This window comes from Polypterus senegalus, chromosome 12 (assembly GCF_016835505.1).
Source record: "Polypterus senegalus isolate Bchr_013 chromosome 12, ASM1683550v1, whole genome shotgun sequence".
In the NCBI taxonomy this organism is placed as follows: Eukaryota; Metazoa; Chordata; class Cladistia; order Polypteriformes; family Polypteridae; genus Polypterus; species Polypterus senegalus.
Window position 1 is genome coordinate 145483314 of NC_053165.1, and position 26856 is coordinate 145510169.

At 38.0% G+C, this 26856-nt stretch overlaps 1 protein-coding gene across 3 annotated transcripts in view; it reads left to right on the plus strand.

Moving 5' to 3' along the window:
- Positions 1-26856, plus strand: part of sltm (SAFB-like, transcription modulator) — a 52579-nt gene that overhangs the window by 19572 nt on the left and 6151 nt on the right. For 2 of the 3 annotated variants that reach the window (XM_039773737.1, XM_039773735.1), the window contains exons 4-16: positions 3484-3648; positions 3740-3802; positions 14666-14693; positions 15846-16314; positions 16927-16973; positions 18612-18742; positions 21385-21534; positions 21625-21728; positions 21812-21969; positions 23408-23505; positions 24351-24404; positions 24782-24939; positions 26641-26821. In XM_039773737.1, the coding sequence (XP_039629671.1) occupies positions 3484-3648; positions 3740-3802; positions 14666-14693; positions 15846-16314; positions 16927-16973; positions 18612-18742; positions 21385-21534; positions 21625-21728; positions 21812-21969; positions 23408-23505; positions 24351-24404; positions 24782-24939; positions 26641-26821 (1806 nt within the window). The remainder of the gene's footprint in view (positions 1-3483; positions 3649-3739; positions 3803-14665; positions 14694-15845; positions 16315-16926; positions 16974-18611; positions 18743-21384; positions 21535-21624; positions 21729-21811; positions 21970-23407; positions 23506-24350; positions 24405-24781; positions 24940-26640; positions 26822-26856) is intronic. The other variant, XM_039773736.1, reaches the window with a different exon arrangement.

Here is a 26856-nt window from a genome sequence, read left to right on the forward strand (position 1 = left end):
GTAGAAACATTGTCATGCATGTTTTCCTTTTCTTATTGTATGCTGTGCATCAAAATATTTTTGGTTGGTTATGAGTAGATCAACGGGCAGTTTCAGAAGAGAACAATGATTGTAAGCTGCATATTATAACCTGGGAAGGTCAGAGAACAGTTTTTATGTTCAAAATAAAATATTTTGAGAGCTTCCAAAAATGTGTTGGGATTTGTAGTATTTGAAGTGGAAAGGACATCTATTGGATAATATAAAGTACCATATTCAGTTTCCACACTCATGAGCCAGCAGAAAACTAAGTATTTTTATTCTAGCCTACATGGTATTGAACCTACTCCCACCAACAGTACATGTTTAATTCATCTTAGTGGTCCCCTTGACAGCGAACATCTTGCTTGTTGGTCAACTCCCTCATTTAACAGAATACTCCATCTCATGACTCTTAAACCCTTTCATAGTTTTTTTAAAAAAACTGATGATCTGCTTTGATCATAGGTTACAACCCCCCTATGTGACGATGTGGGTTCTGCTCCTGTCTCTGTTTTGGGAGCTCTTGAACCCAACACTGTCGGTAATGTAACCGGATGAGCTGGACAGTGAAACCTCCTGAAGCAAGGGGATGGTGCAGAAAGCTGCAAAGTGCGTTTATTAAAACAATCCAACAAAACAGTGTCCAAATAAATAGTGTAGGGCAATCCAAATGTTATTAAATAAATAAATCCAAATAAAAGCAAAAAATACCAGCCGTTTACAACAAAGCTTAAACGAGATTAAAATCCTGCTGACAACATTGGGGTCACACCAGTCAAGCTCTGCTCCTTCCCAGTCTCTCCAGCTCACCCAAGGTATTCAGTGGGAGAGACTTCAGCCACCGTGGTCCTCATTCTACCAACCCCCGTCATGGCTGCCTCCACAGGCATCTGCCTGACTGCTTGGGGTCAGTTGTCCTCCTGTCTGTCTTCTTGACTGCTCGGGGTCGGTTGTCCTCCTGTCTGTCTTCTCACACTCGTAAGTCGTCCCTCGGATCCCTAGGGCGGACTTTTCCCTGATTGTTCCCACTCTAACTCATTGGGCACAACCCTCGAGACCCCTGACCGCGCTGACCTCTTCACAGCAGGCTGGCTAGTCCACTCTCTTTCCTCAATGCTGAGCTATCACTATCCACCTCTTCCTTTCTTTTACTGTTTTCCTCTTCCGTCTCGCACTTCTATTTATTTTGAGGGTGTGGCGATGCAGCTCCTGAATTCAAATATGGATGTGGATGATTCCTCAACTGTGTACATAAGAGAGGAAATACCCGCCTCGCATAACGTTTAGGGACCGCTCTGGCCACACTACCATGCCCCCTCTTTAAGCCGTGAGTGCTGTAATTTATTTAAAAACTGGGCTTTTCTTCGGAGCCGTGGATCTGTTATACCACACCATACAGTGACAGTACAAAAAAAAGCTGTCACCATTTACAAAGTAGTGTACAACTTCAATCCAGAAATGGGTCTTGTTAAAGGATGCGACTATAGTGTTTGTGGTTCTTTTAATTTGCACCCTTTACTTCTGGGTCAAGATTGAAAATATGAAAGCTATCCTTTCATAGTTTCATTTTCTTAAACAATCCATCTACTACACCATTCAAATGAAGCTTTACTATTTTTTAAATTTAGGAACCTATTCATGTTTAAGTAATACTGAGGAGCTTTTTGTGCTGCCTTCTGTACAAAACAGACTGCTGTTTTTCCTATAACAAATTCTAAATTCATGTTTAAGTGGCATATTTGATGATGATCACTATATTGAAGCAATGAAAAGGCTAAATTTGATGCATGTTAATTGAAATAATTGTTAAATTGAAATCAAATGTAGTGCACTCAAGCCTGATTAATTCACTGCAAGCATGAAATCTTATTCCAAATTGCTTGTCACTTTGAGCTGCACTGTTATCAAGCTCCAGTTTTGTTTTTTCTGATCATCACTAGCCGAAGTTCATCTCCACATGATGTGCCTCTTCAGTGTGCAGTGAGTGTATGTGAACGTTCCTCAAACCTCTTCCACTTTCCACACTGAAACAGTCATATGGCGGTTGCTAATCAACCTTGTACATATGCATTTCTGATGCTGCAGATCTTCATCCAGCCATCATGTTTGGTTGAGTAAGTCCTCTGCTGATATTACTTTGCCCCATAGTAAACTAATCATGGGTTAACCTAACCTACCAAGCTACAACAATTGTCCGTCTCATCTTGGTATCTCGGATGGCTTGTACAATATGGAATGTCTCTGCTTAAGGTTAACAGAAGAAACTTCATTCTTGCTAGGTGCCTTTTAATGCAGTACGAGTGCAGTCAGTTCCTCTTATTACATTAGGAAAATCTTAACGCTGTTGAAAATTGCCTTTTTATTTTGGCCTGTGTAGTCTTACCATCCAGAACCTGAGTATAGTGCTTCATCAGTTTATGGCTTCCAGCACAGTAGGCACGACTGAGCTGAAGCATGGATGAGATACTGACATGTTGGTCAGTTCCTCTAGTAATTGCCTTTCTACCTGATAACTGTTTTTAAATCCTGGATATGAACAGTTATAGCCTAATTCTACAGAGTCTTTTTTAATGCTGTGCCCAACTCCGCAAATTTTTCTAACAAATGGCTGTTCGTGCCTTGAATTTTATAAGTCAGTCATCATGGTCAAATAAAATCCTGCTAGTCCATAAAAGCTTTTTCCCTTTATGACCATTTGTAGCCTTCAAGCAGTGCCAGGCAATCCATGTTTCAAATCATGGGGCACTAAATGTGCTAACAATTTTCAGTACGCAGGGAGTAAATCACACCTGTGTTTCTACTGCATTTTGGTCTAATCCTGAGAAGTGACAACAGGTAGGCACATATGCATTATTAGTCCCCTTAAAAAGGAACTTAGTCTCTACATATTCTTCATTTTTGATTCATCTGAAAATGCATTAAAATAACGTGATATGAATTTTTTAATTTTATGTTGGACTTCTCACTCTTGGTCATGTCGGGTTGTATTAGAAACTTAATGTATTGCATGTTAATGATCTACATGTACTTTATGGCAGTGGATATTTTGAAGAGCACAGTAAAGATGAAGAATTCTAATCTCGCATGCTGAATGACCACTCTAATACAAACAAGCTACTTCACATATAACATACATTTAAATATAGCTCCGTATGAGTCCATCAGAGATGTGTACCATGACTTGCTGTTCCCAGTCTTTTTAGCAGGATTGCTGAGAAATTTAACTCCTCTCCAGTATTTTAAAGGTTTATTCACTCCCTGGCTGAAATGGATTAGATGTTCATATTAAATTTATATGCCTATAGACTATTTAAACTTAATCTTTAGTCAAACAAAAGTGGATGATGTTAAAGTGGAGAACTAAATCTTATATTTTTAAAATCCTACAAAAGTGTTCCTTTATTTAAAAAAAAAAAAACAGGTAAAATGCCCAAATGTAGCTTTTTTCATTTGTGTAAGCAGGAAGCTGAAAGTCTAGATCAGGATGATAGTGAGGATGCAAAAGACATGGAAGATGAAAGAGACAGTGAAGAAGAAAATGTTAATTCTTCCCATGAGCTACTTGAAACAGAAATGGATGCTGAAGCTTCTAGATCGGCCACAGAAATGGAAGATTTTGTAGTTCGGGTAAATTTTCAATCTTATTATTGTGTAACCCATTTAAACACATCTGTTTGTTTTTTTTTTTTTTTAAGTTTTTATTTTAATTCTAATTTAGGAAGTGGATAAAGAAGAGTCTAAGCAAATTCATCTGGATGAAGAAGACATCTTCATTAGAGATGTAAGTTATGATTTTGGTGGCTAAAAAAAAAAAGCACTTTTCAAGCCAGATGTTTTGCCGAACATTTGTTTGACGTAGACTCTTACCTGTCCTTTGAATTCTCTGCCATTTTGTTGTTTTCTTTGTTTAGTGCAATTTGGTTTCAGGGTTGATGTTTGAGACCTTTGAAGTGAAAAATGGGCAGTATCTGCGTAAGCAAATACAAACCATTAAACTGCTATAAATGCATGTAGATACCCATGAAGTTGTCACTTTTTTACGAAGTTTATTTTTTTTATTAAAGAAGTTTTTTAAAGAATTGTGCATTGTATGGTGCAAAGCAGATCTATTTGGTTGGTTGGTTTCGAATTTGGCCCGACTACAGTAATCCCTCGCTATATCGCACTTCGACTTTGGCGGCCTCACTCTGTCATGGATTTTATATGTAAACATATCTAAATATATAATGCGGGTTTCAGCAGACAATGGATCTTTTTAATTCCGGTACATGCTTCCTCAGTTGGTTTGCCCAGTTGATGTCATACAAGGGACGCTACTGGTAGATGGCTGAGATGCTACCCAATCAGAGCATGCAGTTATGTTCCTGTGTGCTGATTGCCTAAGCAACGGAGTGCCGAATTTAATTCCGCTGCATTAACCAGAAAGACTAGTCTCGCTCATTCAGAATCAACATGTTTCGCTGTGTAAAGAGTTAACTTTTGTGCTCTTTTGTGTTGATCTTTGTGGATAGTCAAGCCCTTCATTATGGTTCCAAAACAATCTGCTACTGCTTCAGGGTCCGTGCTCAAGTGCTAACGGAAGATGCTAACAGTTGCCGAAAAGGTAAGTTTTGGATATGTTGAAGGAAGGGAACGGCTACACCACTGTAGGATGCCATTACGGCATCGGTGAGTCCACGATTGTTTTTTTTTTTTTTTGTTTAAAGGAGGAAAAGAATATAAGATCTATGGCCGCAGTGTCCTTTAACCAGAGCACAAAATGAGTTGTAAGTGGACGTAATAAGGCGGTAGTCCGGATGGAATCTGCTTTAGGGATTTGGATTGAAGACTGCCGGAAGAACGACGGCAGTGCTACAGTCTCCTGAAGAGGCTCCTTTAGAAGAGCTGTAACACTCTCCTTTGTTGTGCAGTAAAATTAAACCTGGTTATCGGACTTTAAAATATTTAGGTTTTACTGGATATAAACTGTGTTTTCATACATAATTTCAACAAATTTTACCTAATATCTAAAAGAATACAAAGGGTTTATGCTGTATAACTGTGCGGGAAATGTTTAAGAGTGTGGGAGAGTTTATAAGGGCGTAAATTATATAAAAACCATATGAACATATGGTTTTTACTTTGTGGGTTTTCACCTTTTGCGGGGGGTTCTGGAAAGCAACCCCTGCGATCAAGGAGGGATCACTGTAAACACCAAGGACTTGCTCTCCTTCTAAAATTAGGTTGATAGAACCATTTATGTTTAACACTGATCATTTCCATGCTTTTAATTTTGTACTTTGCAATAAGTAAAACCCATTTAAATTAGAAATACAGTTGTCTTGATATTAGCAAAAATAACCAGCATTGTCATTAACACTCCACCCCTTATCCAGTTCAGAGATCTTTGTATACAAAAATTAATTAAAAGATAGAGCAGGGCAAATAATCAAAACAGGCATTCAGAACCACTAATTGGTATAATTTTATTTATTTATTTTTAAATAAACTTCGAGTTGGGAGTCTTTGTGCAGCTGACTGCTACTACACGAACGCGTTCAGCACTATGATCAGCTGGGGACCAGTCTGCTGATGCTGATATCACTTTCGTTTTTTCAATCTCCAGATTACTTACATCAGAATTAGTGCAATAAGTCGGTCTGGTTCAGCAGTAGGCAAAACGTTGTCCATGGAGTATTTTGCTTTGCACGTTAACTTCACGGACTCCCAAGATCTGCCTTTAGCTTTGGTGGCGGCCACCAAAATATCAGCCCTGAAAGAGTTAAATTGTGTTAATACTTAACCAGTGTGTGTGTGTCATGTACTGTCCCCTTAAACATACGACCACATGTTTTATCACGTGACTCCACCCAGTCCAGTCTGCGACAGGGAAGCAACATGGAGGACTCGAACACCAAGCAACTCTTATCAAAGAAAAATACGGTGTCCGTTGTTTGGACATTTTGGTTTCAGTGTAGATGGCACAGATCAAAAATGATAAAATGTAAACACTGCAGAAGACGGATTCAGCGACCTAAGGTAAGCATTGTTGCAATTGACGTTTTAAAATGCTTGCTTACAAGAGGGGTAAATCATTTATTTTCTACTTTTGAGATGGCTTTATTTGAAACAATGTTTGTTTACAGGAGATTCGGGTTATTTTATACTTTTCACATGGCAAAGTTTTAAAATTTGTTTACAAGAAATGCAATCTATTTTCTGCTTTTTGGAACTTGCTTTTTACATTAAAACTATAGAGTGACCTTTTTTCATATGTTTCAAGTGATGTGTGCTTTGCTTTCAGTTCTTCAGAATATTCCGTAATTAACCATCAATACTTCATCTGTTTCCTTCTATCATTTTAAAATCGCAGATAAGAGATGCACTTTCTTTTAAAAACAAAACTAATAGTTGAGCATATTTACAGTTCAAGCTTTGCCAGTGAAATATGAGGGCAAAAACAATCCAAATATCAATAATTGTTCATTTATTGTGATCAAGATAAAATGTTCATTTACTTCTGATATTAATTAGAGCTCCCATTGTCCAGTCCTGATACAAGAGAAATTTCTTTTGTATACTACAGCCTCAAAAGAAAACTACTCAAGATTGATGCCCTTTGTTAATATTTTTAGAATAGCAATGAGTAATTGCCAGATTAGAATCTTTTCAGCTTTCTTTGTATTTTTTCAACTCTTAAATCAAGACCTTACTTTTTTCATTAAGTTTAGAGGGTTGTTAAGAACTGAGCAAGATAAGTTACTGTGTGAGCAAAGGAAAACATATTTCTCTGTGTGCTCCCACAAACTAAAATATGTATTCTTCATGCCTGTCTCATTTATGTAAAACTAGCAAAATACCCGTGCTTCGCAGTGGAGAAGTAGTGTGTTAAAGAAGTAATGAAAAAGAAAAGGAAACATTTTAATAACGTAACTAGAGAGATATAGAGATATAGAGATATATATATATATATATATATATATATATATATATATATATATATATATATATATATATATATATATATAGGAGAGAGAGACTTAAAATTTTTATTAAGAAGAAAATTAAACCTTTTTAAACTGAGGGAAAATATACCAATTATTTGTTAAGGATCTCTTTGTATGCCACATTCAGGTCAGCCCTCCGGTTGTAATATGACCAAGTTGTGTGCTGAACTTACTCTTGAGCATGCAACGTACAGTTGGCCATGTGAAAAGCAATATTTTCACAAATCTCACAGCTTGGATTGCTGCTGTTATAATCGGTTTGAGTTTCATGGTTTGTTTCAATGACGTTAGTATTTGCAGGACTTGTGTTGAAGTGACATTCGGCATCTGTCAAGCGTTGTAAGCATACAACCGGTTTCATTGATAACTTCACATCCAGCTTTTGAGAGTTTTTAAATATTCATAAACATCAAAGTGTCCACTACTCAAATCGTCACATGTGAATCTAAGATGTTTAAGAGGCATTGGCGGTTCTCCAAAGGTGTAAAATATATTCGTGGGTGAAGGACTGTGCTTAGCATATTAAGTAAGGCTGCTGCGCTACTCGGCACGCCTCCCATGTAATTGACTGCCTGCCCATATAAGGCCATTCTTCGCTACGGTGTGCATTTCTTTCCTTGCTTCGCCAAGGAAGCAGCCTTCTCACAGCTTCTGCACCGTTTTATAAACGAACGGCATATAAGGCTGTCCTTTTTCCTTGCTTCGCCAACGAAGCAGCCTTTTTATTTAATCCACGGGTTCTCCGCTGTTCATTCATTACAATTGTTATACTTATTGTGTAGGTATTTTACACTTAGTTTACTGTTCAGGTACCCATTTCCTTTATTTAATCCGCGGCTATTCTGCTGTTTTGTTCGTTTATTACGATTATAGTTATTTGATTCCCTTTCTTTGCCTAATTGCCTGCCCATATAAGGCTCTCCAATTTTTTTGTGAAGCAGCCTTTACACAGCTTCTTCACTGCGTTCTAAACGAACACCATATAAGTCCGTCCTTTCTCCTTGCTTTGCGGTTTTCTACTGTTTTATTGTTCGTTTATTACGATTGTTATAGTTATTGTGTAGCTATTTTAGACTTGGTTTACTGTTCAGATACACATTTCCTTTATTTAATCCGCGGGCTCTGCGCTATTTTTTTTTTTTTGTTCCTTTATTACGATTATAGTTTGATTCTCTTCTTTGGCTGACTGCCTGCCCATATAAGGCGCTCTGCTGTTTTTTTGCGAAGCAGCCTTTACACAGCTTCTTCACTGTTTTATAAGCAAATGCCATATAAGGCCGTCGTTTTTCCTTGCTTCGCCAACTAAGCAGCCTTTTTATTTAATCCACAGGTTCTCCGCTGTTTTATTGTTGGGAGCTCTTCCTTCTTTTCTACGTACTGCGGTCACAGTCAGTTCACGTGATTATGTGGAAGGCGTGATGTCACACGCAGCTCCGCCCTCCACGGCCGTCGAGCTAACGTCCATTACAGTATATGGAGAAAAATAGGTTCCAGTTATGACCATTACGTGCAGAATTTTGAAATGAAACCTGCCCAACTTTTGTAAGTAAGCTGTAAGGAATGAGCTTGCCAAAGTTCAGCCTTCTACCTACACGGGAAGTTGGAGAGTTAGTAATGAGCGAGTGAGTCAGTGAGTGAGGGCTTTGCTTTTTATTAGTATAGATTTGGGCATTGTCAGTCATTGTGTTTTAATAAATAGTGCAAATCATTTTAAACTCTCTTAAAGCAGTGATTTGTCTTGTTAGATGCTTGCCACCTTTTTTAAAGGAAGAAAAAGGGAAAATGTCTAGCAATTATGCAAGTAACAGTACACACACTGAACACTTAAATTTACCTCTGCTTGGAGAAGGTTTTTTATTTAACTTTCTTCATGCTAGTTTAGTTGATGTTGATTTTATCTTCAAATTGCATTAGTTCATTTGGTGACCAGTGTTCTCATTTAGTGAGGAACAGGATCTTTTGAACCATGTTTTATTTACATTGATTCAACCTCCCACTTCTGTTTGGCAGTTCTGAAAGTTGCAACGTATTTCTCTGCAGTGAATTTAATTTCTTATCAAATTACATTTATCTTCCGCACTCTAAGCATTCTTGTTTTACTCCACCTCATGCTATAACTCAAGATTTTTGTTTCAATTTTTTGTCATACTTCCTACAACGGTAGTTAAACTCCTTATTGTATCTAAGCCATTTCCAAATGGTAGAAGTTACTTTATGATCCTACATTGTGATTAAACAGACTTGGCAATCCTCAATTCACAACAGCAAGCTGATTATAATTACTGATAGAATTTTGCCAGTGGTAAGTTATCATGTAGGATCAAAAATGTATTTTTTTATTTGTTCCTTAATTCTTTTTCCCAACCCCAAAAAAGCGCACACAGCAATGGTTTTACACAGAAATCAATATAAAACTTAGTTGCTGTGGCTGGGCAGCAGTGATCACAATGTATTGCAATCTGGCTTGTACCTCTTGTCATTGGAAGTTGTGGTCCTCTCAAGCAAACTCTGCCGTAGGCGTGTCCGCTGCACAATTCTCCAACCCCACAATCTGCTCTGGACTGGTCAACTAATGCAAGTACCTCGCATTCGTTTTCGATCACTTGTATCAAAATTGGAGTCAGACAAGTTGAAGTCCAATTCAGTGATAATATGCCGATGGTCGTCCTTGGAGTATTTTGCGTTACGCATTCGCTTCGATCTCTTGCCAGCTGTCGCTGCCATTTTTGCCTTTGTTTGCTCCTTGCTACTTACACAAGCACAGTGGCATCTCTGTCAAACCAATGAAACTAACTTTTTGTTACGTTTTTTTACCACTGTCGTCCTTTCCTTTTGAGAAAAGTAGACCTCCACCCTGGAAAGTTATAATAACACGTTTTATTTATATAGCACATTTTCCATGCTTAAGGCACTTCACAGAATTTAAGAAAGAATGGCAGGGTATACAGTATATAGCATTGTACAGACTAGGTAAATACAGAAGATTAAGACAGTAAATTCAAAGAGAGACTAACAGACAACAATTGATGATATAGCACACACACATACAGGTTACATGAGCATCTTGACATGGTAAACCAAGAGAAGGGTAGTAAAGTTAAGTAGAGCTATAAGCCTTCCTGAACAGATGAGTTTTGAGTTTGTGTTTTTTTTTTTTTTTTTTTTTAAGAATTCATGGAGTCAGCTGACCTGATTAATTTCAGTAGGTCATTCCAGGGTCTGGGCACTATACAGCTGAAGGCCCTGTCACCCATGGAGTGCAGATTAGTGTGGGGCACAACAAGGTTGACAGAATCAGAGGACCTTAGTGGGCAGACCGGCACATAGTGAGGGAGAAGGTCACTGATGTAGTTTGGCGCAAGGTCATTTTAAGGCTTTGTAGGTTATTAGTAGGATTTTTATATTCAATTCTGTAAGACACAGGGAGCGAATGAAGGCGTAACAGGATGATTGTTGTGCTTGCTGCTACTGGTCTGTGTAAGGACTCTTGCAGCAGAGTTCTGAATAAGCTGGAGCTGTGATATAAGATTAGAAGGGGCACCTGCCAGTACTTAAAGGTCAGTATGAGATTTTCAGTTCTTTTCTCCCTGCACACTTGTCTTTGCAGGAAAGTGGCTTGCATGTATAAAGTGTTTTTAGAGGTGGTTGAAGCAGTGTGGAAGATCCCAGTGGGGGCAGCATTGTGTTAAGGAGTCTGACAGCTTGGGGATAAACTCTCCTGCAGCCTGGCAGATGTGGCTTTGATGCTGTAGTATCTTCTCTTGGATAGCAGAAATGTGAAAAGTCCATATGAGGGGTGTAAGGGGTCCTGCACAATGCTGCAGGCCTTGTGGACACTGCGTTTGTAAAATATGTCCTGTAGTGAAGGGAAAGGCACCCCAATGTTCTCTGCTGTTTTCACCCTCCTTTCCAGGTGCTTACAGTTACAGATATGTTGCAGTTGCCATACCAGACAGTGATGCAGCTGGTCAGAACACTCTCAATGGTGCCTCTGTAGAACATGGTGAGGATGGAAGGGGGAAGACTTGCTCGCTTCAACCACCTCAGGAAGTGTAGTTTCAGCTGGGCTTTCTTGATTAATGATGAGGTGTTCACGCAAGTTCCTCAGTTATGCGCACACCGAGGAACTTGGTACTCCTTACAGTTTCCACATCTATAACGTTGATGCTGAGTGGGATGTGGACAGGATGTGATTTTTCTGAAGACCATGATTCTCTTTTGTCTTGTCAACATTGATAGATTGTCTTCACACCATGCAGACAGCCCTTCCACCTCATCTCTGTATGCGGTTTCATCATCCCTGCATATCAGTCCCAGCACCGTCGTATCATCCGCAAGCGTGATGATGTGGTTGGTGGTATGCATGGCTGTGCAGTCATGAGTCAGTAGGGTGAACAGCAGTGGACTAAGCACGCAGCCCTGCGGCGCCCCAGTGCTCAGTGTGATGTTGCTTAAAGTGTTTTAACCCATCCGAACTGACTGGGGCCTCCGTCAAGAAGTCCAGGGTCCAATTGCAGAAGGTGGTGTTCAGGCCCAACCTGCTCAGTTTTACAACCAGCTTTTGGGGAATGATTGTGTTGAAGGCAGAGCTAAAGTCTATGAATAGCACCCTAGCGTGGTTTTATTTATTTTTTTTTTTTTTTTAAATCCAGATGTGTCAGGGAAAAGGGAAGATTATTTAGGTCTTTTGTTATGGAAAAAGTTTCTCACAAACTTCAGTAGAAGAGGTAGTTGGCCCAGATGTGGGTTCGAGTAGTTTATTAACTACAGAAAACAAAACCCTTGGGTTATTGTGGCCACTTTCTATTCTGCCATAATGGGTGTTCTGTGCAGCAGTTAGTACTACTCTGTAAGCTCTTTGGTGGTCAGAGAAAGCCTGGATGTGCACGGTGAGGCCAGTCTTGCGTGACATTCTCTCAAGGTGTCGGCCAGCTGCTTTCATAGATCCCAATTCTGAGTTATGTGAAGGAGATAACACTTAAAGGAAACCTCCTTATGTTTTAAAGGAGCTGTTTTATCTAAAGGGCTGAGTTATAGTGGTCAACAAGACTATCTAGTGTTGATGGAATAGGTGAAGACAGTAAAAGATCAGAAATGATCCAGAAAAAACAGAGGGACAGATTTTTAAGATTTCTGGAAGAAATGTGTCGTTTACAGGTAAGAGGGGAGAGAGAAAGTGGTACTTTTCACTGTGTCATTATGGTCCGAGTCCCAAATCCGTGCTGTATGTTGGCAACAGATAGTTGAGAAGTATAGATCAGATCTAATATACGACCACCAGAGTGGGTGAGAAAATCAACATGTTGTGTCAAAACGTTCCAGTAAGGATAGGAATTCATTTCTCTGTTTAGATGTAATGTCAATATGGATGTTGAAATCACCAAGAAGGATAATTCTCTGGGAGAAGGAGCTTAAGTGGGTTAAAAGTTCAATCAGATAAGAAGGAATGCGTTGTATTTTGGAGGACGATAAAGAACAATGAGTGAGATGGGACCTGATTCCGTTATTAGTTTAAGAGCCAAGCACTCAAAAGACAATGGACAATCAATTGTTGTTTTGATGTGTAAATCCATTCTGACAATTACTGCAAGTCCACCACCTTGTCTTGTGCTGCGAGGCTCTGTGTGGAAAGTGAATCAAGGAGGTGTCGCCTCCGTGAGAGACACAAATTCATTCGGTTTTTGCCAAATCTCCATTAAAACACCATATATCAAGTTTGGTGTCAGTGATGAAATCTGACCGCACCAATACTTTGCCATTAAGAGATCTCTAAACAATGCAATATTAGTTAATGAGGCTTCTTTTTGCACAGAGCCGTAATCGGAGTTTATTGTCACATAGTGTAAATTTGGCACACTGACACTTCTCTTTCCAGGGCTATGAGTAGAACTGTGTATTCCTGAGGAAATGCTGCTGGTGGTCTTCATTTGCAGCCCAGCGGTGGCGGCGATCTGACCCGCGATGTACGTATTTCGTGTTCCGCAAAATACCGGTGTCTTTTTATGATGTTCCACTCGGACCATTTGCTCTGGACAAACTGTTTAATATGAAGGAGTTTGTCTCGAGAGTATTTTAGCATGATACTGAGCAATACTTATCTGATAGCAGTGGAGAAGCAGCACAGTACAGCAGAGCCGGTAGGACAGGCAGGTGCAGTAGCATAGAAGAGCAGTGATAGCAAAGCAGCAGAAAGCATAGCAGGAGGAGGTTGCAGGATATGAAGGTTCCACACTTGTACTGTTAGATGAAGCCTAATCATTTTTGCTTTGAAATGCAACAGGACAGAACAGAGTGATCACTAGAAATATAAGATTAAGGATTTATCCTAGAGCATGACACCTTGTACTCAATCACTTGTAATCTCAGTTCAGAATTGCCCTTATACTCTTATTTCCATAAATATGCAGTTTCTGAAGTGCTTAATATTCAACATTTCACAGCATGTTACTTGAATGTTTTAAGCGTGTTAAAAATAGCCATTCCAGCTTGTGCCTTTCATTGTTGAGGAGGTTGTGTATTTTTGGGAAGGTTTAAGGTGTAAGCTCACTGTCGCTTGCCTGTGGATTGCTCACCAACACACGGTGACTTTTGAGAGGTATATAGAAATCGGCCCACTTTGCTTGCAAGTGGGGGCGCTGAAATATTTGTATAGGGTGGTCCAGATCTAATTATGCAATTTTCATAATGCTATGACTTAAGTTTATTACATAGAAAATCGCCCGAAAAATCCTGGACCATTGAAGTGTGCGAACTGGCGACATGAAGAATCGTCTAAGCGCCAAATTGGAATTGTCCCTGCATAAATCAGTCATCCAGACGATCTGGATGTGCATAATTAGATCTGGATCTCCCTGTACATCCTGAGTGGATGAGAAGTTTTAAATATAGTTAAGTAGACACTGATCTCCTTTTTGGGTGTGGGTGTTTTGTGTGTGTTGTGGTGTGTGTGTTTTTTTGTTTAATGGGGACTTCTGATGGCTTTTGCCCTTTTCTGGATGGGTTCTGCCTTTTGTCTTCTGTACTACCAGGGTCAGCTCTGCTCCAAAGTGATCCTGAATTAGGTCAAGTGTGTTTTAAAAGTGTTTATCTTTTTAGTAGTTTTATAATTTGGCCATTTAAAAAAACTCCATTATGAGGTGAAGGTTTTTTGAGGACAAGTTTACATATTATACCTGTAAAAATGTATATTGATTCAAACCTTATATTCTTCCAGATCCTTGTCTTGTCTGACATGGTGCCCAAAAACATGTAATGCACAATAATAGTCCGTCTCATGTACTTATCTTTTGAAATGTGTGTTTAATTTTGTTTGACATAATTGAGATCTTCAGTTTGCACTGGACAGAATGCAGCCTTGTAATATTTGTGTTCATCAGTTTAATTTGCTTTATTTTATTTTCATACTGATAATTTGCTAGGTTTTCTTTTATTCTTTGTGAGGTTAATCTCTATTCTGGTATTTACACTTAAACAGTATAAAATGACTTTTTGTGAAGAAATAAAGGCCGTTTTGGCGGTGGTTTGCTGAGATTAAGGTGTCAAGTTTATCTAAACATGGCTAATGGCAACACCTATGTGCTGTTGCAACAATCTAGATAGTAAATTTATAAATTAGATGGCCAATTTTTTTTTTTTTTTTTGGTTTTCACGTTCTTTAGGAAGCAGAGGATGAAGACAATGAAAAAGGTACGTTTTCATGTCTGCATTTTTCTCCTCCCACAACTGTACATTTTACAGGTAATTGGAATGCAAGTTGGACATCCAAAAATTAACTAGTCCATTTAATGTTCAATTTCTATGCCTCAGATCTTCCCCTTCCCCTTTCAGTTTTTTGTTCTGTAAACATTTATCAATAAGGTTACATATGAGCAATATGCTGGAACCTACAGAAATCTCATCTTGGGAAATCAGGAACTAAAATGGTCTTATTTCACTGCATAATTTCCAAGTTGAAGACGGAGGTGTATTTTTGACTCTGTGGAAGCAACACAATCGGGATTGACTGCTGTGGCTTACACACCCTGAAAACTGGATGACTGACACTGAAACTCAGCTGAATTTGTTGCTTCAGACTCTACTGAATTGCCTGAGGAAATATATTGGAGCGCGCTTCACTGGAATGGGATGAATTTTGCCAGAAAGGACAAATCTCGCCAGCAAGACCTTTATCTGAGGCCGCAACTTGACTGCTGGGGTTATAGATTTAATGAAACTTTGAATGGATTTTCAGACAATGGAGTGGAATAATTGCTACAATACTCTTCAAAGCTGGACTCAATTGGGGACACTTGAACTATTTTTGTGTGGTTGGTAATATGGTATTTGGTACCTGACCTGAAGATTGTTTTTTTTTTTTCCCCCCTGTGAATTTTTTTTTGGTAGAAAACTGAGACTGATACTGAAAGAGAAGTTTTCTCAGCTCTAATTCCATATTGTTTGATTGTGGACAGATGCACAGTCTTGGACGCAGGCTCTGAAGAATTAAAAATGTCACCCATCAGGCTTTTTTCAGCTTTACTGGAGGCATCTCCCTGCTTTTGGAGTTGGACTGTCCATGATGGCAGAACCTGGAGCTGCGTGTGCCCTTGAGTTTGAGTGGTTACAGATGATGGAAAGTGTATATGTATGTTAAAGAAATACCATGAAGATTGTATTGCATCCTACCCGTTCAATGAGGATTGTGTGTTTTTTTGTATTGTTCACCTTTTGGTTTTCTAACCTTCAATGAGAGCTGATACTAAACCTGCTTTCTATTCTACTTTCTCTAGGTTCACTTAGCTCATAACTGTAATGTTAAACCTGTGTTTTGCCATGTTTTATCCTTGTTAAATCCCTCAGATGTAACAGATACTGATGAAGGTACTCGTGAAAATTCTAAACATCTCGCTTCAGAGGAAAGCCTTGCTGAGGCTGAACAAGCTGCTCAGGATGACAGAGAAATTGCAGTTTCAGCAAAAGAAGCCGAGGATGATAACATATCCATCACAATCCAGGCAGAAGATGCCATCACTTTGGAATTTGATGGTGATGACCTCCTGGATACAGGTAAAAATGTGAAACTTCCAGATTCGGAGGCAAGGAAGTCCCATGATGAACCAGAGGCCTCCTCCCAGATGTGCCAGGACAAAGGCAAGGATATAGATGTGAAAGAGAACCATAAAGATGGTAAGAAGGAAGACGGAGTGAAGGCTGAGCCTGCCAAGAAGGAAACCAGAGAGAGCTCAAAGAAAGCTGAAACGGGAGATAAAGAAAAGGATTCTGTGAAGAAAGGCCCCTCCTCTAGTGGGGCATCAGGTCAAGCAAAGAGGTTTGTTTTTCTATGTCAGTTGTTTACGATACAGAGTTCCAGCATTCGTGGGTAGCATCAAGACTTTTTTTTTTTTTCCTTTTTTTAATTGTTCCTAACAATCCTGCATTTGTTTAATCCTGGCTTTTATTTTTTATTTTTTTTTTTTTTGGTTGAACGTCCTAAAAGTAATTTAAGGCATAAACAACAACCACAGACCAGCCTTGATTTACTGTCAAGTTGTGATCACTTATATTGCCTGCCTTTTTTGCCCCTACTGTCCATCCCCCAATATTTAATAAGATTTTTAAAATACATACAAGAAACATGCACTGAATGGCATAAACGTATGAAAATGAAGTCCCACTCCTGAATGCTGGTGAAGATTGCCCTATAACCACAGAATAGAATTGGCAGAAAATCAGTCTTCAGTCGTCCTCGGGGGAAAAAGAGATGAAACAAAACCATATGGACCACTATTGTTCAAATTCAAGCCATGCCTGCCATTAATTTTGTACAGTACTGAAACACATTTAATGAGAATTTTATTTATACTAACTAGCTACTGTTTCTAAATGGGTGTATTCCTCCTTTTCATTTTGTTTCCTTTTGCAATTTTTTTGCATTTTCTAGTTCTTCAAAAGATAAAGATGGAAAAACCTCATCTAAGGATGACAAAGGTATGCTAGAGAATGTTTGGATAAAAAATGCATTGTCAGATGTGAAGCTTTTTAAATCCATCTCGGCACATTTTCCTGTTTAGAAAAATCAAACACAGAGGAAAAATTGAAATGCGGTTTCGTTTTGTGGATGTGCTACCTCCCCCTTGTCTATCAGCAGAGAAGCCTGTCTCTCCCAGGCAGACTTATTTATGCACTCATTTGTAAATAAAAGTAAAGGCGTTTGCTCAAGATGATCCTGTTTTTTGACAGTTTAATCACATTATCAAATGGACATTTTTTTTCATACTGGAGCCACTTTGTAGTTTGTGCAGTGTATTTACTTAGTGCAACTAATGGTGTATGCAATTTCTAGTTAATCCTTCTACATAGTGAAGGTGTCCTTTTTATAACACATTATAATTAACTGGAAAGTCCTATACAGTGAACAGAACAGTGGTACAGGCACAGAGAACAGCATTACTTTGTTGGGTTTGACCTCACTATAATATACTTCCTCTGTGCTATTACTTTTTCAGTGCTCCACTGAATTTCTTTTGGGGGTTAGCATTATGCTGATGTACATAGTTGTGTGTCCCAAATTGATGTGCTCTCCACTGGCCTGGCAGTCCCAAATGTTGACCCACTTGATAGTGATTGTGTTTAGACCATAGGTGGCTGTATTCAAAATCCTCTGTGTATTTAACTCCATTAAGTTTCTAATCACCTTGTTCACTTGAGGGTTGTAGAGAACTAGCATATGTTCTGGCAGGATTGGCTTAAAAGGCAAGAGGCAGCTCTTGAACAAGCACCAGGTCATGGACTCAAAATCGATTGGGTTATTACAGGGTTGGCATTTTCCTTAACATCCATCTCTTTGGGTATCTTGGTTTTTCCTCGCACATTCCAGAGAGACGTGCCTCCTTGTATCAACCCTACATGTAGTGTCCAGGCTGGTATTTGGACCCAAGACTCACTTGCATCATAATTGAGCACTTTTTAGATTACCACCTCTGTGTGTTGTCCTGTAATTACAAATGTGTGTCGCACACAAAGGTCAAAGAAAATGCAAAAGATTTAGTAACAATTTTAAAGGTGAAACCAGTATGAAACGAAATTGGCAGCAACGCTGAATAGTTAAGTTTGTATCACACCTCGGTGCTAGTTGCCTCATCTTGCATTTGAGGATATCCGATTTACACAACAATAAATTTCCTGGGATGGCTGATTACGCATCTATTTCATGACATGAAGTTGAATGATCATACTCTAGTCCTTGTTATAATTCTTGTTGCTTTGTCATTTACCTGTATGTAGCACAGCATGTGCATGGTTCAAGTAACCTTAAATCCTCAAACTAGCCATATCTGCCTGACACAAATGTAATTTGACGTTTGTGCATCCTAATGATATGCCTCAATTATGGAATATTTCTTACCAAGAGAGCAGGCTTTAACAAAGCTTATAAATATGACAAGATAATTTGGTCACATTTGTCCTCACAGATTTAAACAAGTTAATATTTTAAGTTATTTAGTAGCAAGTTCTATATTTGTGATTAGAGTGTGTTTCAACAAGTACTAATTTAGGTATGACTTTGTGAATATATTATGTGTAAATTCCCCATTTCTTGTCTCCCAATGTGTACACCTTGTTTAGGTGGTAGTACCAGTGGCACTGGAGGAAGCAGCAGTAGTTTCAGTAGCTCATCTCGCAACTTGTGGGTGAGTGGGCTTTCCTCCAATACCAAAGCGGCAGATTTAAAAAATCTATTTGGAAAATATGGTAAGGTAAGTGTGTTGCAATTATAGCTTCATTCATTACAAACTACCTCCTTTTAAAAATTCATAACCCCATCTTCATTTATGCAGGAGTTGTTATACTTTAGATAGTTTCTTCAAGTTGCTGAGCAACATAATCTGTGAAGAGGTTTAGATTTTTTTTTTATATTTTGGTATAGATTCTGAGGAAAATGAACAACGATTTAAATTTTTTCTTGTCACCTGCAGCAGATTTTCTGTTCTAGGATAGAAATTCTGTAGACATTAATGTTTCTATACATTGATATGAATTCTTACCATATTTTTCTCCTGATGAAATTGTAATAGTCCCAAACAAAAGTCTTGTCGCTTGTGTACAAATTGACCTGAAGTGCCGCTAAAATATATTTCTAATCAATTTTGTTACAAGAAATGGGTCATTTCAATCCCATCAGCTTTTGTAATGTTTCAATGCAAAACGAAACTGACAAAAAGTATTCTAATATTCACAGCTTGGTAAAGCCCATTGAGTCATTTTTTGGCAAGACATAAGTGTTGTCGCCTTGTCATATGAGCTTCACCTGTGACTAATAATGGATCAATTAGGTCTCAGGTGTGTATAAAAAGAACCCCACTACACTAGACTTTAACATCAACTGCAACTAGACCTCTGCAAACATGCCTAAGATTCACCCTGAGGCTAAAGTGTTGATTATCAAGGGGCTGAAGACCAAATCCACTGCTGATGTGGCAAACACCTTCAATGTGTCTCAGCGTCAAGTTCAGAGGATAAAAAAAAGATTTGAAGAGACTGGAGACGTTTTTGACAAGCCCAGGTCAGGAAGACCCCGCAAGACAACTGCTCGAGAGGACCGTTTGTTGGCTCGAAAATCCAAGGCCAGCCCATTTTCCACTGCACCAGAGCTCCACGAGACCTGGTAACCTGAAGTCCGTGTGTCAACCAGAACAGTTTGTCGGATTCTGTCTCGAAATGGCCTCCATGGTCGAATCGGTGCCTATAAGCCAGCACTAAACAAAAGACAATTGAAAAACCGTGTGGCATTTGCCAAGGCCCACAGCCTGCTAAAAGGATGGACGCTGGAAAAGTGGCAGAAGGTGGATTTTTCAGATGAATCTTTTGTTGAAGTACACCACAGTCACCGCAAATATTGCAGGAGACCTACTAGAACCTGCATGGAGATTTACCCAGAAAACAGTGAAGTTTGGTGGAGGCAAAGTCATGGTCTGGGGTTACATCCAGTATGGGGGTATGCGAGGGATCTGCAGGGTGGAAGGCAACATCAATATTCTAAAATACCAAGAAATCTTCGCTACCTCTTATATTCCCAACCATAAAGGCCAAATTCTGCAGTTGGATGGTGTTCCTTCGCATACTTCCATCTCCACATCAAAGTTCCTTAAAGCGAAGAAGATCAAGATGCTCCAGGATTGGCCAGCCCAGTCACCAGACATGAACATCATTGAGCATATGTGGGGTAGGATAAAAAAGGAAGCATGGAAGACGAAACCAAAGAATATTGATGAACTCTGGGAGGCATGCAAGACTGTTTTCTTTGCTGTTCCTGATGACTTCATCAATAAATTGTATGAATCCTTGCCAAACTGCATGGATGCTGTCCTTCAAGCTTATGGAAGTCATACAAGATATTAAATTTGGATCTCACAGCACCACTACTTAATTTTCTGACATTTTTGGATTTGCAGTAAAGTTCATTTTCTGTATAGGCGACACAACTTTTGTCTTGCCCAACTTTGACCTTTCTGTCTTGATTAAATACAACAACAACAACAACAACATTTATTTATATAGCACATTTTCATACAAACAGTAGCTCAAAGTGCTTTACATATTAAAGAATAGAAAAATGAAAGACACAATTATAAAACAAAATAAATCAACATTAACATCGAATAAGAGTAAAGTTCAATGGCTGGGGGGGGGGACAGAAAAAACGAAACTCCAGACGGCTGGAGAAAAAATAAAATCTGTAGGGATTCCAGACCATGAGACCGCCCAGTCCCCTCTGGGCATTCTACCCAACATAAATGAAACAGTCCTCTTTGGATTTAGGATTCTCACGGAAGGGCTTGATGATGATGATGGTCACGTAGACTTCTGCCTTTTAATCCGTCCATCATTGTTGGTGCATCATGAAGCAAATGATAAATCTATTTTTTTAGTGAAATTAATTTATTTCGGTGCATTAAACATCATTTGGGAGGGCTTTAGCTTTTCATATGAGCTATTTCTAACACCAGTTGATTAATTAAAAGTCAGGTTAATAGCAGGAGTTTCTACAAAATAGAGAAGCGACAAGACTTTTGTCAGGGACTGTATGTGAATAAATAGGTCATAAACTCTTGATGTTGATAATCCTAAGCATATAGGTACCTGATACATTCACTTACTACTACTCCTAAGTCTTGTCTGACTGCAGAGAGTCTGCTTACTATGAAGTTTCAGTTCACCTATTTTAGTACCCCTTTTAAATCCGGTAACAATTTACATCCTATCATAATACAAATATTGCCTTCTACAGCCATACTGCTTTCTGATCTTGGGCCAGTTTCTTTAACACAGGTTTTGTTAATTTTTGTTTTGATTTGATTTCTGAGGAAAAATACCAAGAGTAATGTGTGTTTATTTCTAGGTTCTTAGTGCTAAAGTTGTGACAAATGCACGGAGCCCTGGTGCAAAGTGCTATGGAATTGTTACTGTTTCTTCAAGCACAGAAGCGTCCCGGTGTATTTCTCACATTCATCGTACCGAACTGCATGGTCAGCAGATTTCAGTAGAAAAGGTAATATATGTTTAGTGTTTATGTAAAAAATAATTAAAACCCTGTAATCTGAACAGTTTAAGAACCTGCTTTGAACTTACTATTTTATAGGTTAAAAGTGATCCATTTAAAAAAGAATCTACTAAAAAGGATGGAGAAGAGAAAAGTTCTAGCAAATCTGAAAAGAGGCAGTCTACAAGTGGAAAAACAGGAAAGTATGTAGTTCAGATATTTAATGTTTTTCATTTACTGCCTGTAAATGAACTTTAAAAATATATATATATGTGTGTTTTAAAAGGACCCAGGGGTCTAAGAAAGAGGAGAAAAAATCTGATAAATCTGGTGATAAAGAGAGCAAAGAAGGTGGCAAAAAACAGGATGTAAAGGATGAAAAAGCAGAAAACACTTCTGGTTCTGCTCTAGAAATCTCCAAGAAAGAGGATAAAAAGCGTGGTAGTATGTTTTTGCTTTTTTTTTTTAATTTGTGATTAATGCACGTCTTTGGGGTTTAACTAAGCAATGACAAATTTCAGCTATTGCATAATTTTTCATGTAATTTTAAATAACATTGTTTTTATATTACCACACACATTAATCAAGGTAATTGATCTTTGACAGTGGTAACATAACTAGAATCAGAATTTAAAATCTTGCACTTAGTGAATTTATTCTGTAGTGCATTCCTATCTACATTGTTTAAAAAAAAATGCACTATCCTAGGATCAGTGCATCCTGCCTAGAAATAAAGCCAAAATTAAAACCAAGACATTGCCTGTCTTGGTGCAAATTCCAGTCTAGTGAATAATGTCATCGTTTAGACTGAAATAACTATTACTCCAGGTATATAAGCGCCTAGCATGCCTTTCTCAGAAAAGAAAATATTTTGTATGTCCTTTGTAGCTTTATAGTGAAAAAATAGTTGCACTAGCACCTTGTGTTTTAAGGCCACACTTGTCAAAATAAAAGTGTGGTATTTTGATTTTGTCTTTAGCATTAAGTTGAGAATTTTTCATTTAAAATTTTACCTCTGAGATAATGACTAAAGAACTGGCTCCTCATTTTTTTTAAAGCTTGTTTGTGTACAAAAAGACTTCAGAATGTGTACATGTAACTTTCCATGCAAATGTCGTCTATGTATATATTAAAAAAAAAAAAAGCTGACGGGGAGCATACATATATTTATGGCAACTCCGACCCATGCATATGTACATTTTTGGAGAAACTGGGAAGTGTTGACACCCTTAATTTGGGAAACCAGGAAAATTTACTACTAATGCATAATTGATATCATTGGGCCATTGTGTGCATTCACATGACAAGCATTACATATCTCAAGTGCTAAATATGATTCACAGACTATTTTACTTGCTCTTCAGACATTGCCAATGCTGTACATAAAGCACTTTTTTGTGTTTCACCAGTTTATATTGAATACCTGTGGTCACGTCTCTAGGGAATATCGGGCTATCCCAGCCCAGTTTATCTCCATTGTGCCTGTTGTACTGGAAGCAGTTAACCATCCAGTGAGACACTACATCCACTTTTTGATTTGGTGTGGGTGTACATACATAAAATGTTTTGCTAACATAAAGACAATTGGCAGATGTGTCCAGTTCTAATGTATTGGAGCAGTTGACTGCCTTCATGTTTCAATAAAGGCATCTAGTAAGAGTGAAGCCACTTTTGTTAACACTGCGCAGTTTCATTCCGTTAATGCACAAGTCATCTGTGATGCCAAGATGCGGCTAAGAAAGAGGTATATAAAATTGATTTTGGCATATGCATTTTCCTGTGTGGTGTGTGTGGTTTTGGCTTTTGCATGCACATATTTTCCACACACATCCACGAAAAGTTGGAGGGGGAGAAACCTAAACGAACTACATGCTTTTTACAGGTGCAAAGAGCCCTAGCAAAATGACAAGTAGTCAAAGTAAAGGAGACCTTGCTTTTAATAAAATGAAGCCAATGTTGAGAAAAGGGAGACTTGATAAGGTAAGTTGATTGATTTTATTTATTTATACTTTTTTTTAACTGTTACATCATGGCTTCTTGGTTAATAAAGCTTAAATGATATAGAGTGCCACCGTTTTTTTTACATTAGTAAAGCTTTTTAAAGTTTTGCTGATGCAGTTTTTTTTTTTTAATTTTAGTTTTAGTGGTGACACATTTTAAATTTAGAAATTGATAAGTTGGTTTAGTTAATGGAAATGTGGTCCTTCATTAGGGCTAACTTTTTAGGTTAGAAATTGAAGCTTATTTTTGCATTTTAAAGATGCAAAATGGAAAAATAAACATTTGCACTATAATCGGAACCAACATGACCAAAGCAGCCAAAAGGTAAATCTACTTAGTGCCCAGATACTGCTCCTAGAATGCCATACTGTACATGTAAAATCCAGAAGTCGGCATGTGGTTTTGTTAATATCTTCTTGCATTCTATAGGTAAACATTAGGATTTTTTTTTTCCCTTCCAAATCAACTCTTGATTTTTTTAATATGCTTTTTTTTTTTTTTCTCTCTTACTTGCACTACACCTCAAATCACTTAGTTGGAATTTTAAGTGCAGACCTTGGTTAATGTTGTTGTCCTCATAGGGTCTATTCCTTGAGGGAAATCGCAATCTAAAATTTTATATTGAGTATACTTAAGCAGTAGTGGTTAGCCCAGTTATCCACTATGGTCTCAATTGGTCAGTTTGGTATGTTTTAAAATATTTATGATCTAATTTGGATTATCACTATTTCCATTTGATTTTTAGATGTATGTTTGACAGTGTATCCAGTATATTGTATTTAATGTGTTTTTATAGCGGAGTGTTTCCTTGAACTTTTTTTCAGGTTTTCTCCTATGCTATGGCCCGGCGTCCCAGAGGATTTCTTCCACCTGAGGAGGTTGGTTGGATATTCTTTCTCTTACAGGACCCTTCGGTTTTGACAGACATCCTAAATTGAAACATGCTGTTAATAGCATGGGGTGGTTAAAGCTATGATTTAAATATTAGTTTTATCACCTTGCATTATTCTTCAAAGTAACCTAAATAAAAATGAAAGTTACATAATTGCTAAAATGTCAACGCAAGATAGAGCGTAGCATTTGTAATTGTATCATTAGAAAGTTTTACCAGGGCTGGCATCAAATGTAAAACAGTTAACCAAATTATTATTAATGTGTTTCTCATAAGAAAATTATAAATCATAAGGATTAATTATGTAAGCCCTTTTCTGGTTTAAATGAAGCATCTTTTCATTTTTCCTTAAATGTTTTCCAGATTAATGCCCTAAGAAGCAAAGGTAAATTCTTCCCAAACAAGGATAACTTTAGGCCTGGAAGAAGGGACATTGTATCATTTGAAAAAATGAAGGAACAAAGAATGCGAGAGAGACTAATTCGTCTGGAAAGAATTCGTCGGGCCATGGAATTGCGACGGTAAAAAAAAAAAAAATTTGACTGAATAACATTCTCTAAAAGCATATTTAATGTTTTTAATACATTGGAGTTATCTGGTGTCTGGTATAAGTTTGCTTTGTTTTATAGGTTTGGCCTTCATAGGCAACTGTTTGCCACCACAAACCATCTTTTGAACAAAGGACCCCTGAAATAGCAGTGTTTTGCCACCAGTAACTCGAGTAGTGCTGCATTATTTCACCATCCATTATCCCTATAAATATTTATGAAACATTAAGCGATAGCAGTTGTGCATGTATAGTGTTATCTTCGTTCACAAATGGGAAATTTTATTTTCCTGGGGAATACATTAATATAATCTGCATACTGATGAGATCTGTTGAAGCTGTTAGGGCAAATTTAGCTGCAGTGCACAAGTATGGTTGGTTTGTCTTTGAGAACAAAGAATGACAGTCTATAGAATATAAAGGAAACTATCGAAGAATTATGTTTAGATATACAAGTGGTCATGATCTACATCTGCTCTTAAGTAAACTGCAGTTGTTTTAAACTAGAGATGACTTCACAGGAATTTATTTTTTAATTGTAGAGGAAGGGTAATTGTCTTTTTCAGTTGCTTTGGTCAGCTTGGCCGTGACAGTTAGAAAAAGCATTTTGATCAGGTGCTTCAAAAACAAACCTAAATCCCATCTGTGGAATTCTTACTATATATAATTAGATAACATACAATGAGAGAGAATTGTCCAACCACACTTTTTGTATTCTTAAACTGATACAGTTCAAGTACTGATCCCCATCCATGTATAATCGTATTGTAGGGTTAACCAAGCGGCTTTTTTTCTTTCCCTGGAGGTGTTGAATAGAACTAGACTTGAGAGCCAGTATGGAGTAGCATGAAGACTAATATAAATCTCACATTGATCATTTAGCTGGATTAAGATTACAAATGTCACAGCAAATTGGAGCAGTTATTGAAGAGAATATATATTGAGAGAACTGATGGGTCACACTTAAATGTACAGATTTACGTGTTTTCTCTTTATTACACTGTAGTGATCCCAAATGTTAAAACAAGGCAGTCTCAAGTATTCAACCAACTAACTGTTTTCTGCATCACAGCTGGCTTAGTGAGAAACTTTTTTAGAGATTGTTTTTATGTCACAGAGCATTTTAGCAGGATTTGAGGATACCTTCCTCCAGGTTTTAGTCATGGTTCCTAAAGCACACTGATTTCCCACCCCCTTTAAATAAACTTTCCACAAACAGATTGACCCTGCCCCTTTGCCACCAACCATCTTGGTCTTTCTTGTATTTACTGACTGGCTTTTTAAAAAAAAAAAAAATTTCTCTTCTAACCTAGCTTTCTATTTGTTTCATTTTGGCATAAGTGTAAGATCATCTTTGAAAAAAGCTATTTTAATTCTTCGCGCTTCTCTATTCACTGACACGTCCATGTCATGAAAATCAATGGTCTCTCCTTCACATCTAAATTTTTCACTATTGCCTTTTTAGTTTATGTAATGTTACTGAACCCTTTTATGTACTGTGTGTGTGTGTGTGTGTGTGTGTGATATCAATCATTGATAAAATATTTAAAATTTCATACTAACATTTTGCCCATTTACCTGCAGATTTTTGAAATTTTGTTTTAATGGATGCCTCAGTTAAACTTAACTTTGCACTGTGCTTGAGTAAATTTTAGCCCTTTATTTTTCTTTCCAGTCGACGTGAAATAGCAGAAAGAGAACGCAGAGAAAGGGAGAAGATACGCCTTCTCCGGGAAAGGGAAGAAAGGGAGCGACTGCAGCGAGAACGGGAGAGGCTGGAGATTGAAAGACAGAAGTTGGAAAGGGAGCGACTCGAGCGTGAGAGGCTGGAACGCGAAAGGATACGAATTGAGCAGGTATCGTGTATAATTAGACTGAGTACTGGAGTTCT